At 43.5% G+C, this 16,932-nt stretch overlaps 1 protein-coding gene across 1 annotated transcript; it reads left to right on the top strand.

The window, feature by feature from the left end:
* The first annotated feature begins 268 nt into the window (after window positions 1-268).
* LOC142443613 (permeability factor 2-like) lies at window positions 269-2,509 on the top strand. The gene is made up of 4 exons (XM_075544925.1): window positions 269-509; window positions 607-730; window positions 852-935; window positions 1,825-2,509. The coding sequence occupies exons 1-4, from the start codon at window positions 410-412 to the stop codon at window positions 1,838-1,840; spliced, it is 324 nt and encodes a 107-aa protein (XP_075401040.1). The 5' UTR covers window positions 269-409; the 3' UTR covers window positions 1,841-2,509.
* Window positions 2,510-16,932: the final 14,423 nt, after the last annotated feature.

The following is a 16,932-nucleotide window of genomic DNA, read 5'->3' as shown; positions in this document are numbered from 1 at the left end:
TCTAACTGCCCTGTGGATCCTGCACCTGATCCTTCAGCAGGCAGTTCAGGGGTCACTTGGGCGCCCACGGTTCTCTCTTTGTCAGAAACCCCACCACAGCAAAAGGCTCACTTGTCTTTTAGGAATTTGCCAGCAGATAGGAATGTCCCAGAGCTAGAGAGACACCCTCCGGAGAGCTAGGCGGGGTCAGCGCTAGAGGCAGGGCGGGCTCCGGGCTTCCGGAACCAGGGTCCAAACCTTTAGAACTCCGGGAATTCCCCTGGCCTTGGTTCTCTGGATTTTCCAGTCCCGATCATGGATAAAAGGGGTTCGCGGGGCTCCGAGCCTCAGAGTCCAGAGCACCCGCAGTCCTCCCTGCACCGCCTCTCTCGCTCCAGGCACCGCCGCCCAGACCCTCCGCTCCGAGCCCATGGCCCCCGCCGCGTCCTCCGCCGCCGCCCGCGCCCCTCGCCTCCTCCGGGCCGCGCTGCTGCTCCTGCTCCTGGTCGCCGCCTGCCGGCGCGCTGCAGGTGAGTCTGTGTGCCTGCCGGTCCGTCTGTCTGTCTGGGCGGGCGGCCGTCCCTGCGGGGAGCCAGCCCAGCTCACCGAGCCTCTCTTCGGCTCCAGGGGCGCCGGTGGTGACAGAACTGCGCTGCCAGTGCGTGAAGACCATGCAGGGCATCCACATCAAGAACATGAACAGTGTCAAGGTGACGCCTCCCGGACCCCACTGCGCGCAAACGGAAGTCATGTAAGTCCCGCTGCCCGCTGCTGCTGCCCCGCCGCCGCTGCCATCTGTCACCCCCGCCCTCCCCCCCGGGGGGCGCTGCCCTCCCCCGTCCCCCTCACGTGGATGCTCCTTCTCTCTGCAGAGCCACCCTCAAGAATGGGCAGGACGTTTGTCTCAACCCCGCGGCCCCCATGGTTAAGAAAATGATCCAAAAGATGCTTGCAAAGTGAGTTGCGGGTTTGCATGGACCCCTAGTGGGCCTGGGGCGATTAGCACAACTAGTTACTAGCTTCAGCTTCTGAAAATCCTAGGAAAGACATCTAGAAGTTGGCTAAAAGGCCGAAAATCGCTCTTTTTTATAGTCTCCATTCATTTTGCCATTGGGATCATCAAGCAGCTCTGCACCAATGTCTTCATTAACGCCATCTGTTTAGTTGTGTTGGAATGCCTCCTACCTATTAAAGTGCAGCGATTCCTCCAGTTTTCGCCTGGTTTCACACCTGAAAAGCAGACCCCTTTGTTTGGGGCAACAGGTTCCTCTAAGTCTTGCAGGTGAACAGGACGTCTTTGCTGTGACATCCACCTGAGTTCACGTCTAGGTTCCACCTCGTTTAGCCTCATGACTCAGGACAAAATATAAAGTGATCTTTGAGTCTACATAAAATGACGACAAAATCGTACCTATCGCACGAGCCTGGGCTCAGACAAGAACAATGATGAGGCTGTTGCAGGATAGGCAGTGCTTCATTCTGCCGCCCGTGGTTGCTATGACTCACAGCCAACTGGCTGTACCGAACAACAGTTCATGAGTCTGCGGAGGCTTCAGTGAGTGTGCGCATGCTTTCTGCCCACCCCGCCATGCCGCCCCATGTTTTAAGCCCAGGAAAACAGTTGGGCAGTGTTCACTGTGTCTCACGTGTTTGAATCCAGCAGCACAATTGCTAGCCCTGGCTACCCTTATTGAACAGCATTCAAGACCCTGGCGTTTTCAGCGCTGCTCAGGGCGACAGTGGGCACAGGGGCAGGTCTAGCGTGTCAAAGACATGAGGCAGCAGAAGAGCGTTGCTGGGTCAGCTTAATGATTCTCTACTAAGAGCACCATTATTTCATCCTAGGAGCAGCACCAACTGACATGTGAGGAAGAAGCCCCAAAGTGAATGTCCGTGAAGGAGCGTCGGGTTAGAGGAACCGAGAGAAACCAGCGATTCCTGCGGACTGGGGACTGTGCTGGCTGTGTTTGACTATGTTCTGCGTTCCTTTTATTTATTTATGTATTTATTTATTTATTTATCTTTCACATTTGATATTTTAATGCCTCATTTGGTATTTTAAAGATAGGAATTTGTCTGATCATTTACTGTTCTGTTAGTTTTAAAAATTGGTTAAGAGTTCCATCCTAACTGTTATTTAATTTGAAGACAGCGAGTATTAAATGTTCTCAAATTATTATTTGGAGAGAATGCCTAGCATGCCAGCCACTGTGATTGAGGCTGGATGTTAATCGTGTGAGATCCAGGGAAAAGACTGCAAGCTTGGGGGATGTATGTGCCAGTGTATGTTTGTAGCTGTTATTTATTGTTGTTCAGAAGTATGGGGTCAATATTTTACAGGTGATAATTTACAGTATATATGGTGAACATTTCAGATGTTGAAGCTTTAAACTCTACAATGTTCTAAATATCCTTTGGACATTTTATGTCTTCCCTTGTAAGGCATACTGCCTTGTTTAGCATAAATTGTGCAACATCTTTCTCTATGTCTTGGCATAGAAAAGTTGGACTATTTATAAATTTGTTTTCTAAATAACATGAAAATAAAGCTTTTAATAAAAAATACCATGCTTGTGTTGTGCTTTCTACATCTTGACCTTTTATCCCCACCGAGCACCCACTATGGTATCCGTCTATAATCAGCTACAGGGCAGGACCACTAAAGGCTGCTATGGGCTGGCACGTTCATTGTTGCTCTCCTCCTCAAGAAGGTATATGTGTTTTCATAAGTCCTTGTGTGATAGTTAGGTTTTATGTCACCTTGAGTGAGTGAGGATTCTCAGTAGCGTGTCAATGAAGATCAAGTAAGTTTTCATGATGTAACCCACAGGATCTATTCACCTCCGTGATGGAATCTGCAATGTGCAACCGACTGGTTGTCAGATTAGGTTGCAATGCAATGTTCTTGTTTGGTCACAGGCCTCGGCCAATCAATTGAAAGGAAGTTTTTTTTCACAGGGTGAAGGCCCCTGTCCAGTGTAGATGGATGCTGTTGGTTTATTACTATGATTTTTATTTTGGCAAAGTCTGAATCCTACATCCAACTTATCAACCCCCAATTTTTTGGACAGGAAACCACAGCCTGTCATATTGCCCACCATTCCTATGAACCCTCGGTAGCCTGCCCGCTAACCTGCTGGCTTGGATGCATCCACCTCTGCAGCCACCAGCCTGACATTATCCTGCCCATATTGGGTTTCTTAGCCCCTGTAGTTACTAGGGTCAGAAGAAGCCTCCAGCCAAACATCTGTATACAGAGAGAAATTTATGTCAAGAAAATGGCTTACATGATGGGAGAGTCCAGGTAGGTTCTAAGACTGTGGGGCAGATTATATATATAAAATTATTTACTGGCTTTGCTTTTCTCGAGAGAACAAAGTAAGACACAATGGAAGCCTCTACCTTGAAAATCCCTGCTTAACATAAAACATTTATTTCTTGAGCTCTCTTTAGCAACACATATAATAAAACATTTATTTCTTTTCACCATGACCAATTTATTAATTCAGTTCTAGCTCTTTAAAACCTCTCGACTTTTTAGATAGATTGTTATCAGAGCTCTCATTCATCAATTTGCCAAAGGGATTTTTCAAATAAGTATGCATTATTTTTCCTCTCTATCAAACTGTAAACAAATTGTAGCAGAGTGGCTTTTTTCCTCAGAATTTGTATGTCAGGTGGAAGGGGTGGGGTTGTAGTAGGGAAAGTCAGTAGAGAGTGCTTCATCTATATAAACCTCTCTTTGAGGAAATCGCACCTTTATGAGGAGATTAAGATGACCAAGTTTATTACTGTGCTAGTGCTTTATAAGCATGGTGATGCTTCTCTACCCCAGCGTTTTCTTCCACACAATCAAATATTTCCTAAACCTGTACATTTTAATTTTACATGTCCATGCATTGCAGAGGCATGCCCCGTTTCCAGGACAGAAACAATGGCTGCCATCTCATGTATGGCTAATAAGCTTGTATGCTTGGCTTACTTGTGTTTTAACTGTTTTGTCATGAATAGGTTCACGTTTTTCACCATAGATGCCAGGGGTTGTGAATTTGAAAAGGTGCTGTGGGGTTGGGAGGAAGACAGATGCTACCTATACCTACAAGCATAATCTTTGAAGTGAAATTGCTTAAATATACATTGTGTGCTTACTTTGCTTATTGGGTAATTTGACACTTGGTATGAAAGCTTCTAGTCAAGAGGAAAGGATTAATTCCAAACGTGTGTACGTGGAAAGTGTGCGTCATTGTGGGAAGGGCAAGGGAAGCTGTGTGTTTGGCTCTGAGTCAGGAACTGTTTCTGGGCTCCTGAGCCCTGGCGGCCGAGCTCTGGTGGTAGAGTGGGCTACGCATTGGGCTGCAAACAGCAAGGACCGCAGTTCAAAACCACCAGGTGCTCTGAGGGAGAGAGATGGAAACTCACAGGGGCAGTTCTACCCAGTCCTATAGGGTCACTATGAGTCAGAATCAACTCAACGGCTGTGAGTTTGGGATTGGGTTGAACCCAAGCTTACCACCCTCAGCAGTGCATGTAGGGCTGAGTTGGTAGCTTGACGACAAGCAGGTGTGTGAAGTGGGCAGAAGCTAACTTGCGCGGCTCTCTATTTCTCTCCCTCCATTACTCCAATATTATTTGCTTAGAATGAATGAGGCGGTTAAACAACAAACCAATACATAACCAAGATAAGGAAATGAAAATCATGCTGGAAGTTACATCAATGTTGACACTGACTCAAGTAAGGAAAAACATTTTAGGGGAAATGAAACATCTCTGGCCTCTTCAGTTTTCCTGTAAAAGTTCCTAGTCTTTTAAGAATCTTACACAAAATGGATCTGTAGCCATTTATCCAGTTAACTGCTCTGATCCTAAAGGACACATACACATTTTTTCTCTCTCCTGAGAGGGTCCCATACTCTTAGACAGAGCTCTACATCCTGACGCATTTATATGTCGTAAAAATTAGGCTTTTTAACTTGAAGACATCTTTAGAAGATAAAAGTAGGGAACTGCCTCTTTCTAGAATTATATCATTTACATAATAAAACTCAAAACAATAGCAAAGGGGCTTCAAAAGGTTAGTGGAAAATAGAAAGGAAAGTTAATAGAAAATTTCCATGACTTTTATATAATCTCCTCGTATGTTTCCAGGCATGGTCTTTCAGGAGAGGAAGGCAACATTTGTGTCTTTTCTCTTTATAAACAGACAAAATATTTTTTTTTCCAAACCCATGGAGTAGGACAATTGAACTGATGTTCATGGTCACCCTGTAGAGCTAAGATATGCACTGAACTGCCTTTCATTATGACACCCCCGGGGTAAGATATGAGGCTGGCTGAAGGTATCAAACCTACCTACTCTTGTTGAGAAATGTGTCTGTACTCCATAAAACACTCACACATGTGTATTCAGGAGAAAATTTTAGAATACAGTCTTAAAAACAGCATAAAATGTTCATCTGGCAAAGGGAAGAAAGGCAAAGGAGATGGAATCAGTTCATACAGTGAGAAAGAACATAAGCTGTGAAGAAGTTGACAGACCTTCGAGTAGATTCCTGCTCCGTTATTGTTAGGAGCCATTGAATCGGCTCCAACGCTTAGTGACATTGCACACAACAGCATGAAGCCCTGCCCAGTCCTGTGTCATCCTCATAATTGTCATTACGCTGCAGCCCCGTGTCATCGCCACTGGGTCAATCCATTTCATGACGGGGCTTCCTCTTTCCAACCGACCACTCGCTTAACCAAACAAGATGTCCTTTTCTATAAAATCTTCTCTCCTGACAGCATGCCAACGTATAGGAGGAGGGTCTCCCCTTCATCGCTGCTAAAGAGCATACTTCCTCCCACAGATGTTTGTTCTTCTGACAGTCATGTTCTATCAAACGACAGCCTCTTGATTTCAGCATTCTTTGCCAAAGCAGGAATTTGCATGTATCAATTCATCTCTGGTCTTCTTTATTCGCTGTCCAGCTTTCACACGAGGCTGTTGAAAACACCTTGCTGTGTTCTCAAGGGAACGTCGTTGCTCTCTGTCACTTTAAGTCGTTCTTATGCAGTGGATTTGTCCAATGCCATATGTCATTTGCTTTCTCGGCCACTCTTCCGGCAAGCATTAATGTGGATACAACTTAAAGGAAATCCCTGAAAACTCCGATCTTTTCTCCATTTTTAACGATGCTTCTTTGTCCAGTTGGAAGATTTCATGTTCTTTACAATGACTTGTAATTCATATTGAAGGTTGATGTCTTGATCTTCATCAACAAGTGCTTGAAATCCTTCTCACTTTTCACGCAGGGAGGTTGTGTACGAGTGTATTTCAGGTTTCTCGTGAGTCCTGCTCAAAATTGAAGATGTCTTCTCCTTCAGATTGTCCGGCTTCTCAGAGTCTTTGCTCAATAGATAAAATAAGAATGGTCAAAGAATACAGCCCTGACTTACACCTTTCCTGATTTTAATCCATGAACTGCCCAATGATGGCCTCTTGAGTAGTGCAGAGACTCCCTATCGATACAATGAAGTATTCTGGAACTCCCATTCTTCTCAATGTTACCCATAGATTTTTTTTTTATGATCCCCATATTTTAACGTCTTTTCATAATCCTCAAATACAGGTAAACATGTTTCTGGTATTCTTTGCTTTTAACCAAAGTCCATTTGGTGTCAGCAAGGATATGTCTGTTCTATGACTTTCTGAATCTATTGAATTATCTTCAACAAATTTTATTCGTGTGTGGTATTAATAATATTTTCCAGTAATATCCACATTCTTTGGTCACCTTTCTTTGGGATGGTTACAAATATGATTCTCTTCTAGTATTTTCCCACCTAGTTATTGTACAATTTCTCAGCATAGACTAGTGAGTGATTTCTGTGCTGCTTCATTTTTCTGGAACATTTCAGTTGATGTTCTATCAATTCCTGGAGACTTGTTTTTCGCTAATGTTTTCCAGTGCAACTTAGACTTCTTATTTTAATATCTTTGGTCCTGTGTCATATACTACCTCTTGAAATGGTTGAACGAATTCATTCCTAGATATTTTATCCTTTGGGGACTATAACAAATGGAATCACTTTATCGAGCTCTTTTTTCAGAGTTCTCCTTGATAGTATGACTGTTATCCAAAGTGGGCAATACTACTCCTTGTGTGGGAACATGGAGTAATTCAGGAGGGCTGAAAAACAGAAACTTACTCTTTATACAAAAGTTTTCAATTGCCAGGAGTGTGCTGAGTATTAATGTGCATACCACTAGCAGCTCCTGATGTTTCCTCTTTCTCCACCTACTGGTCAACCCTTGGAATTGTAAGATCTAGAAGAAAACAAGCAAAACCATCTTTGCTAATTTAGTGCTTATAGAAGTCCTGGTGGTGTAGTGGTTACACATTGGACTGTGATCCGCAGGGTCAGTAGTTCAAAACCACCAGCTGCTGCCCTCAGGAGAAAGATGGGGTTTTCTATTCTCATAACAATTTATCACCTCACAAACACACCGGGGCAGTTCTACCTTGCTTCACACGGTCACCAGGATGGCAGTGAGAGAGTTGTGAAAATCTCAATAAATAAGAATGTTAGAATTTCAAACGAACCATTTGTCAAAGGTGCTGCTTCCCATTCCGCCTTAGTTCCCATTCCTTCTCAGAGTCAGTCACATAGAAATGTGAGGACACCATTTGCTAGACCCAGAGGATGGATGAGAACAGCCAACTAAAAAGAAAACAAAAACCCTCAAAGACAGGCTCAATGAATGCCAAGGTCTCGATGCTACAAAGTTACCTCTTAATTGTGAGGAATTTTGGAAATGGCAAAAGCTTTGCTATAGAGTTCAATGAAGTGGCACCATGCCTTTTATATAACATGACATGATACACAAGGTGAAGTGATCTATATTGTGTGATTAATCGTTGAAGTGATATAATGGCTATACGTTGCCTTACGTAGATCAATAGAGTAAACGTAAGCATATCAACTAAGAGAAATTTTGAGAGAAACTCTTTTTCCCCTCCTGCGGAAGGTCTTATTGATCTCCAACATAGTATCTCCAGCAGTTCAATTATAAGCCCAGTTAACCAATTATTAGGTGGAAATGTCGTAGAAAAGAAATAGACCTTGAAGGAAGGGTCGAAGTGCAAATATCTATTTAGGAGACACATGTAAGATCAAAAGGACAAATAAGTCTGTCTTGGAGGAAGTACCCCCAGAGGGCTCTTTAGCGGCAAGGCTGGTGTGACTTCATCTTGCATACATACTTTGGACATGCTGTCAGGAGAGACCAGTCTCCAGAGAAGGACAGCATGCTTGGTAAAGTAGAGGGACAGCAAAAGAAGGAGGAGGCTCTCAAGGAGCTGGATTGACAAGGAGCTACAGCAATGGGCTCAAGCAGAGGGACAATCGTGAGGCTGGCGCAGGACCAGTGTTTGGTTCTGTTGTGCCCAGGGTCTCTATGAGTCAGACCTGACTCAATGGCACCTACCAACAACAGTGTAAGACCAGCAGGGAACTAAAAAGAAATAAAATGTGGAGAGGAAGACTGTCAATGAAGAGTGCACTGTCAAGCCAACTACCCCAATGGATCATTGACTGAGGTCCCTGTAAGTGACACTGCTGAAGCAAGCTCTGAGTGAGCGAGGAATATCCATGGCATGGCTTCTCCAGACACCAAGTCTCCAACTCAGGGATCTAAGAAGGCATAAGCAGGACAAATGTAATATAAAACATTATTATTCTGTCCTGCACATCACTCCTTGCTTTTCTCATAGTACAGCATTACAACACAGAGAGAAAGAAAAGATTTTACAATAAACCAGTTACAGTTTACCATGACTCATTGTTTAGGCACGAGGCATGGAAAGACTAGCTCAGATGTTAAATAGCACAGCTCATCCTGCTTCCTAAGTCCATTGTTAAACAGAATTGATCTGAATCAGTTTTGTTTGTTTGTCTGAAAGGCATTTACGTAGCTTTTAAAGCTCCTTGTCTACTTAGCAGGTAATAAGTAACTTATAAGGCTTTGGGACAGTTTCTGAATTTCAGAGAGGTACAATGGAAACAATGGTTAATAGGCGATGCATTGATTTATTCGACTAAGTTTGTCTTCCTTATGTTTGTGACCTAATTTGGAACATGTCTACAAACAGATCACACGCTCACCTACTAACCAAGCGCCGGGAGGCCAGAGCCCACCCAGAGACACCGTGGAAAAAAGGGCTGGCAATCTTGTGAGAAAGCAAGCATTGAAAACTACGGGGCACAGTTCTGCTGCAGCATAAATGGGGTTACCATGACTCAGAATTCAATTGATGGCAGCTGGTGATGGCGCTCAGCTATATCATGAACTAATAAGTGACGTGAAATTAATAGACAAAACGAAGATCTTCAGATAGACAGTATTTGACCTTTGCCAAGTTACTGAACTGTTTCCCACTTAGGTTTTCAATTTCCTCACACTAAGTTGAAGTTTATTTCTAGTTCTAGTTGTCATTGAGGGGAGAAGACAGCCTTGGTCATTCTCCTGCACCACATACTGAGGTCAGGGTGGGCGAGCGGTGGAGGCAGGCAGTACCTTCTAGCTGTTTATAATTTAAGTTTTCCATTAGATGCTCCGGTTACATCAACTGCACCCAGTCTTTTGATTGATCATATATCTGTGGCTGGAAGCTATGCCACCTGATTTAAGGGCCACCCATAGCAGGTAGGTTTCAGCCATGCTTTCAGTTTAAGACAGACTAGGAAGAAAGACCCAATAGTGTTTCAGTGCTTTGCATCTCTCTTCAAAGAAGTACAGCCAGAACAGTCTTGAGAGGCAAGGATAACAAGACTGTCCTGTGCGCTTTGGACATGTTGTCCAGAGAGACCAGTCCCTGGGGGAGAACGTGCTTGGTACAGTAGAGAGGCAGCAAGAAAGAGGACAGCTCTCAGTGAGATGGATTGAAATCGTGCCTGGATCGGTGGGCTCAAACAGACAATTGTAAGGATGGTGCAGGCACAGGTGGCATCTCATTGCGCTGCACAGAGTCGGATGGAACTCACAACTGCAGCGGGTGCAACAAAGGACGTACACATACCCGTGATCGTGAAGTTGGTGCAGGACTGGGCATATTTAATCAGTTGTAAAAAGCTGACCTGTCAGCCGCTAACAACAGTTATAGGAAATGAGTCCTTGGCTCCCTTCAAGTGCCGTTTTCATGTTTGGTCCCGGGGCTCTTTGAGCACTGTTTCCTTGACCAGGAAGAACCACAATCTCTCCCCAACCTCTACTCCGTTCCTATTGTTTATTTAGCAGATCTTACTTTATAAATTACTTCCTCCAGAACACTTATTTTCCCCCTCCTGAGCCTTCCAAGTATTCATTAGCGAATAAAGTGTTAAAATAACAGCGCCTTCTTACCTAAGACAGGAAATGAAGCAAAGAGAAACTCACGGGCTTGCCCCAGGATATAAAACCTGTTGGTGGCAGAAGCCAGGCATGGAGCCAGGAATCTTGATGCTAGCCCCATTTTTTCTTTTATTATTTCCGCTTCCGTTAGGAAAACCCAGTTCCACCCTGGTTTCAATATCCTCTGTAAATGCTGCGGGAGAGAATGGGCAGAGACCCTCGGTGGGTTCCTGGGCGAGGCGCATCTCCTCCACATGACGCAGGCCCTCAGGAGCTGGTCCAGGTTGCCCAGGCACTGCGCAGTGCCAGCTCCGGTGAGCACTCACCCTGGAAACGTCCAGAGCTAGCCTCATCTGGATGTATGCCAGTTTCCTACCCTTTTTTTCCTCTCTGCCAATATTAACACGTAACCACTGTAATTTTGTCAGATAATCCCAGAGTTCACCTGAAGAATTTTTGTTGTTGTTGCTTGAGTCATTCTTTGCCTCTCCGCTGCTGAGAATGGCCCTGAGCGTCTTCACACGTGTCAATTCCCAATCCTAATTGCTTTAACAGGAAGAGGTGCATTTCTTATGCTTCCGGCTCACTGCTTCTCTGCTTTTCCATTTTGTTTTTATAACACGTATGTAAATCAGGAACCTAAAATATACCGCAGGCCTGACCCCTCTCTTCCTTGAGTCCACAATGAATCAGCCTCTGAGCCAGCGGTTCTCAACCTTTGGGTCACGTCAATCGACCCTTTCACAGGGGTCTAATAATGCCATCGGAAAACACAGATTTCCATTGGTTGGGAGTCATCACAACATGAGGAACTGCATTAAAGGGTCACGGCATTAGGAAGGGTGAGACCACAGCTCTAACCAGTTAGCATCAGTTTTAACTCATAAAGACCCCATTGGAGCCCTAGTAGTGTAGTGGGTATGCATTGGGTTCTTAACCTCAAGGTCAGCATTTCAAAACCATCAGCCTCTCCAAGGTAGAAAGAAGAGGCTTTCTAGTCCTCTCAAGCATATTAGCCTTGGAAACTTAGCTTCTACCCAGTTCTGTGAGTCAGATTTGACCCTATGGCAGTGAGTTTGGGTTTGTTAACTGTTCAAAAGTAGATTCTCAGGCTTTTTTCTCTCAAGGTGCTTCTGCGTAGATTCACTTGGCTAGTAGCTGAACACTTAACTGGTCGGACCTTGAACCAGGTTGTTACACATAATAACTCCATCCCTAGCTGAGATTTGCATTTCTTCCAAAAACACTGAATCAGAATCATCATTGTGAAGAAGATCTACAGCTTGTTTTTTGATAGTATAGATCATATTTCTATTTAAATACCACCAGAGGGTATTGCTAAAATTGGAGATTCTGATTCAGTATATTTGAGGAGGAGATGCAAATTCTCAGCAGGAGATCAAAGTGGAGTGAGCCAGTTTAGCATCATCTTCAGAGTTAAGCATTTGACACCCCCCCACCCCCCACCCCGATGGCCTTAATCAGGTCTGGGTCCTGCCATTAACTTAACAACACTCATGTAATACCTCCTCTGCCCACCCTGTGCTATTGGCTACCTTCCCCTCAACCAATATATCAACCCAGTGAAGGGTCAGGCACTCTCTACTAGACTGAAGAATAGGCTCTGCATACCCCCCACACCCCAATTAAACAGGAGGCACAACGCCTAGTGGACCTCTTCAGATTTTGGAGGCAACAGATCCCTCCTTTGAGTGTGCTCCTCTGACCTATTTATCAAGTGATGTGACAGGCTGCCAGTTTTGGGTGGGGCCCAGCCCAGAACAAGGAAAGGCTCTGCAATAGGCTCAGGCTGCCTTGCCAGCCGCTTTTCCACTGGGACCATATGACCCAATGAAATAACTTCCTAACTAGTCCCCCTGACTCTAGTCTGCCCGCGAATCTTATTTCCTGCAAAGAGGTTTTTCAGAAACAGGTATCTCACTCCTCTGCTTGACATTCTTCAATGGCTCTCTAACCTCTGTAATTGGTGTAACTGAATTTGAGTGACTCAATCATCTGATATTTTATAAAAAATTATTAAATTGTTATAGAGGTAGAGCTATAGGCATGTATATATGTAAATATGTTAATTTATAACAACAGTGATAGAGGCCAATGTACATACATTTATGTGTTAAGTATTAAGATAGTAGACAGACTTTGGACCTCTACTTAAGGCCTCCCTTAACACAAGAACACTTTGTTCTGATAACCTGGCACTCTTTGATACTCACCCTCCCAACATGATTGCTGAAGATAAAATGGGTGCACAGCAAATGTGGTGAAGAAAGCTGATGGTGCCCAGCTATCAAAAGATATAGTGTCTGGGGTCTTAAAGGCTTGAAGTCAAACAAGCAGTCATAAGGCATCAATGGATCAGGTATCAGGTATCAAAATATCCAAAATAAGCAACTATATCGAAGTGAACAAGGGGGATGGAGTGGAGACTCAAAGCCCATCTATAGACAATTGGATATCTCACCATGGAAGGGCTACAAGGAAGGGATGATTCAACTAAGGTGCAGTATAGCACCAACAAATCACACATAATTCCTCTAGTTCCTCAATACTTCCTCCCCCCTCAACCATGACCCAGTCCTACCGTACAAATCTGGCTAAACCAAAGAACACGCAATGGAAAGTAGAGATACCAGGAGGCATCGGGGAGGGTGGGGGAGAGAAAAGGAACTGATCACAAGGGGGATGAATAATAGGAAAGTGGGTGAAGGGCGGCGGAGGATGATGTAAGGTATGGAAAATGATCTATAATTTATCAAGGTTTTGTGAGGGAGGGCGGGGAGGGGAGGGAGTAGGAAGAAATGGGGAGCTGACCGATATCAAGGGTTCAAGTGAGAAGAGAAGGTGTTGAAAACAATGATGGTGGCATATGTGCAAATGTGCTTAACCCCTTGGAGAAATGTACAGATTGTGGTAAGAGATGTAAGAGCCCCTGATACAAGTATTTTTTTTTAAGTTCGCAACAATTGGAATTCAGGGAAAATCAACCCCTCAGGAACAGTAGTGGGTATGTTGCTGTTGAGGGTAGGGGCATGGTCGGGGGGGCAAGGGTGGGAAAGAGCGAGCCCATCACAAGATTGGATACACGACCTCTCGCCCACCCAGGTGACAAATAATAGAAATGTATAAGATACAAAATGACAATAACGACATGTAATTGATCAAGGATTCACGGAGGGTAGGGGTGGGGGTGGGGAAAGGAGTTTACACCAAGGGCTCAAGTAGAAAATGTACCAAACATATGTACAAATATGTTTGATATAATTGATGTATAGAATTTTATAAGAGTTGTAAGAGCTCCCAATAAAATGACTTAATAAAAAAATTCTTAATTTTCAATTCAATCTATGCCTCAAAACACTCCAAAAAACTATTAGTTGGCCATCAACAAGGTTGTCTTCTGAAATCTTTCAAATTTTGACATTCTTTGGATAGACACAGATAATTCTTTATTTTTAATGCAGTATTTGGACATTTGCCAATAAATCATGAATGATAATGTTACAGCTCATTCTCTTTATTATGAGTTTTCATGCTAGTTCCCAAATTTAGTCCATTACACCCTATATCAGGTACAAACCTTCAATCAGGAGTCCAGGTACATTCTATAACATGATTTATCTTGAAAGCATGGTACTGAATAAAATAGGGGGGATATTGTATGATTTCACTTGTATGCAATATCGAGGATAGGTAAATATATGGAGACCAAATTTTATTTTTAATGGTTGGGGTACCTGGTAGGTAGAAGCAGGGGGAAATAGGATTCTGAGTTTCTATTAAAAGTGTTAAGAAAATGATAATGGTAATAGTTGAACAATATGATGAACACAACTAAAGTCACTGAATTATACATATGAGGAATTTCTAGATGGCAAACTCTGTGTTTTACCTATCTCACAATAATAATAAACATAAAACCTTTCAATCAAAGACATCATAGGAATTTGGCTTACTCTCTTCTAATTTAAGAGGCTAAGAACCGATTTTCATTTTCACAACAGTATACGACTGACGAGCCGTGAAAGAGAGGAAGGCCCTCAGCCTGATGTGTGGATACAGGGACACAATGGGGGTCAGCATAAGAACAACTGCGGGGATGGTGCGGTGCTTCGTGCGGTTGTGCACTGAATCTCTGTGGGTCAGAACAGACTTGATGACACCTAAGAGCAATACTACTGAAAAATAAGTTATAAAGCCAATTTGTGTATCACAATCATCCAAGTGTACGTTAAAAAGTTGTGGTTGCTGTTGTTGGGTATCCTCAAGTCGGTTCCTGCTCATGCGGACCGACGAAAAACAGCAAACGCACCGCCGGGGCTGGCCTTGGGATGCTATGCTTTGTTTGAGTCCGTTGTTGCAGCTACTCTGTCTATCCATCTCCTTGAGAGTCTTCCTTTGTCACTGACCCTCGACCAAGCACAGTGTCCTTTTCCAGGGACCAACGAGTCTGCACTGGACGAAGGACAGCCAGGGTGCCCCCTGCAGGCAAGAATGGGGAGGGTGGTATCTTAGCTGCCTTGGACATGTTGTCATGAGACAACAGGAAATCTAAGACTCCACCACCAGAAGGGTGACAATCCCTCAGTATACCATCGCTTGACCCACTTCCTTCTTGCATTTTGTGTTTTTATTCTTCCTTTCTCGTTAACAGTTCTGACCTTTGTCCTTGGGAAAATGTTGCCCTCTTGATCTGGAATTACTATTGACTCTAAGGTATCTGTGCCTCCCAAGTACTGTTGTTCCCCGTAGAGACCTGTTTATTGATCGAGTCATTGGGGTGAGCACTGTTCCAGATCTGAAGGATGACTAAGGGCCAGATCCATGGGCTTGTTTTCTCCCACCATCCAGGCTCTTCTAATGTGAGTCTTTTCAGAGCAGTGGAGAGTGGTAGCCTGGCACCATCTAGTTCTTCTGCTCTCAGGGTTGTACAGATTGATGTGTGTGTGGCATGTTAGTCCATTGGAGGAATTGTTTGCATATTTTTTCTATATGCATACCGCTTCTTTCCTCCAGATGGGGAAAGACCAATTACTGAATCTTAGATTGCTGTTCATGAGCTTTTAAGAACCCACTTGCTAATCACCAAAGTAGAACATTGTCTTCATGAATTATGATAGTAGGCAGTAATATTTATAAGAGCAAATTACCAGCTCTTTCCCCCTACAAAGCAGCCAGAGGATTCAAAACATCAACCTGTCAATTAACAGATGAGCGCTTAATCATTTTGCCACCAGGTTTCCTTGTCCAAACTTTAGGAAATAGAGTGCATTGGTTAAAGAAATTACTATTTCAACTAGGCAAACTTAGACATGGGCCCCAGCTTTGGGACATACGATATGATTGGAAAAATGATTTAAACTTTTTAAGCCTTAAGTTTTATATCTGTAAAGTGAGAAGAAAACTACTCATTCCAACTGCATCTCTTAAGGTTATCGTAAAGATTGAACAATAAAAAGTTAGTACATATAACACAATACCTACAGGACCAGAAATATGTGTCCTGTAAACGTGACAGTGTAGTGAAGAATGAGGTCTTGCCCAAGAGAGGTCTGACCTTTGTTTCTGGATCATGTGATTCATGGCCATGGAGTAAATTCATCACGGTGATATTAAAGTTTCCTAAGGTTTTTAGACTGTAAATCTATATAGGAACAGACAGCTGCTTCTTTCTCCACTGCAATGGCTGGTGAGTTTCAATAGGTAGAAAAAGGCTTAATCCGCTGCACCACACGTGCTTTACCCAGAAAGTAACCTACAATGCCTGGCATTTTCAAAGTCACAGGGGTATCTTTGTTATTGTAGGATCACTGGACCATTGCTGATAGTTTAAGCTAATAAGGTAAATCCTAATGGGCCCTTGGGTCACTAGATATGAGCTTCTCATCTATTGCGGGACTGCAGTCTGAATTCAGCCATGTGGGCAGTGATTCAAGCAGTTATGCCTGTGACCAGAAGCCCCAGTGACAGCTCTCGACATCACAGTTCAGGTGAGCTGCTTTGACTGCAGTCCTTTTAATGAATTATCAGATATTCCTGCTGAGGAGCTAGTGCAGCCTGAGCGCAATGGGAGCTTCACTTTTCAAACACCTCAGAGTCTACCCTGGGTATATTTCCCGCTACTTTTAGCCTCTATATTTTCCCTGAATAAATCATAACTGAATATCATGGCTTTCCATGAGTTTTGTGAGTCCTTCTAGTGAATCAAACCTGAGAGAGTATTTTGTCAATCTTCCAGACCTGCAGCTGGTATCAGTCTGAGGACAGTCTTGGAACCTGTGTCCTCAGACTTTGAAGTTTGCCTAATTCAGGAGAGTTCACAAATGCACTTTACTATTATCATTATTTAAAAAAAATTCCTCACACTTGAGTAACATTATGACAGAGAGAGAAAACATGAAAATACTTAAGGATTAAGTATTTAATTTTACTTGGATCAATAATCAATGCCTATAAAAGCAGCTGTCAAAAATCAAATTACACACTAAATTGGGAAATCTGCTACAATCTAAAACAGTGGTCGATGTAAGACATGGGGGAAAAAGAATTTATAAATTATCAAGGGT

This window comes from Tenrec ecaudatus, chromosome 3, assembly GCF_050624435.1.
Source record: "Tenrec ecaudatus isolate mTenEca1 chromosome 3, mTenEca1.hap1, whole genome shotgun sequence".
NCBI lineage: Eukaryota > Metazoa > Chordata > Mammalia > Afrosoricida > Tenrecidae > Tenrec > Tenrec ecaudatus.
This window is presented reverse-complemented; position numbering and strand designations above follow the sequence as displayed.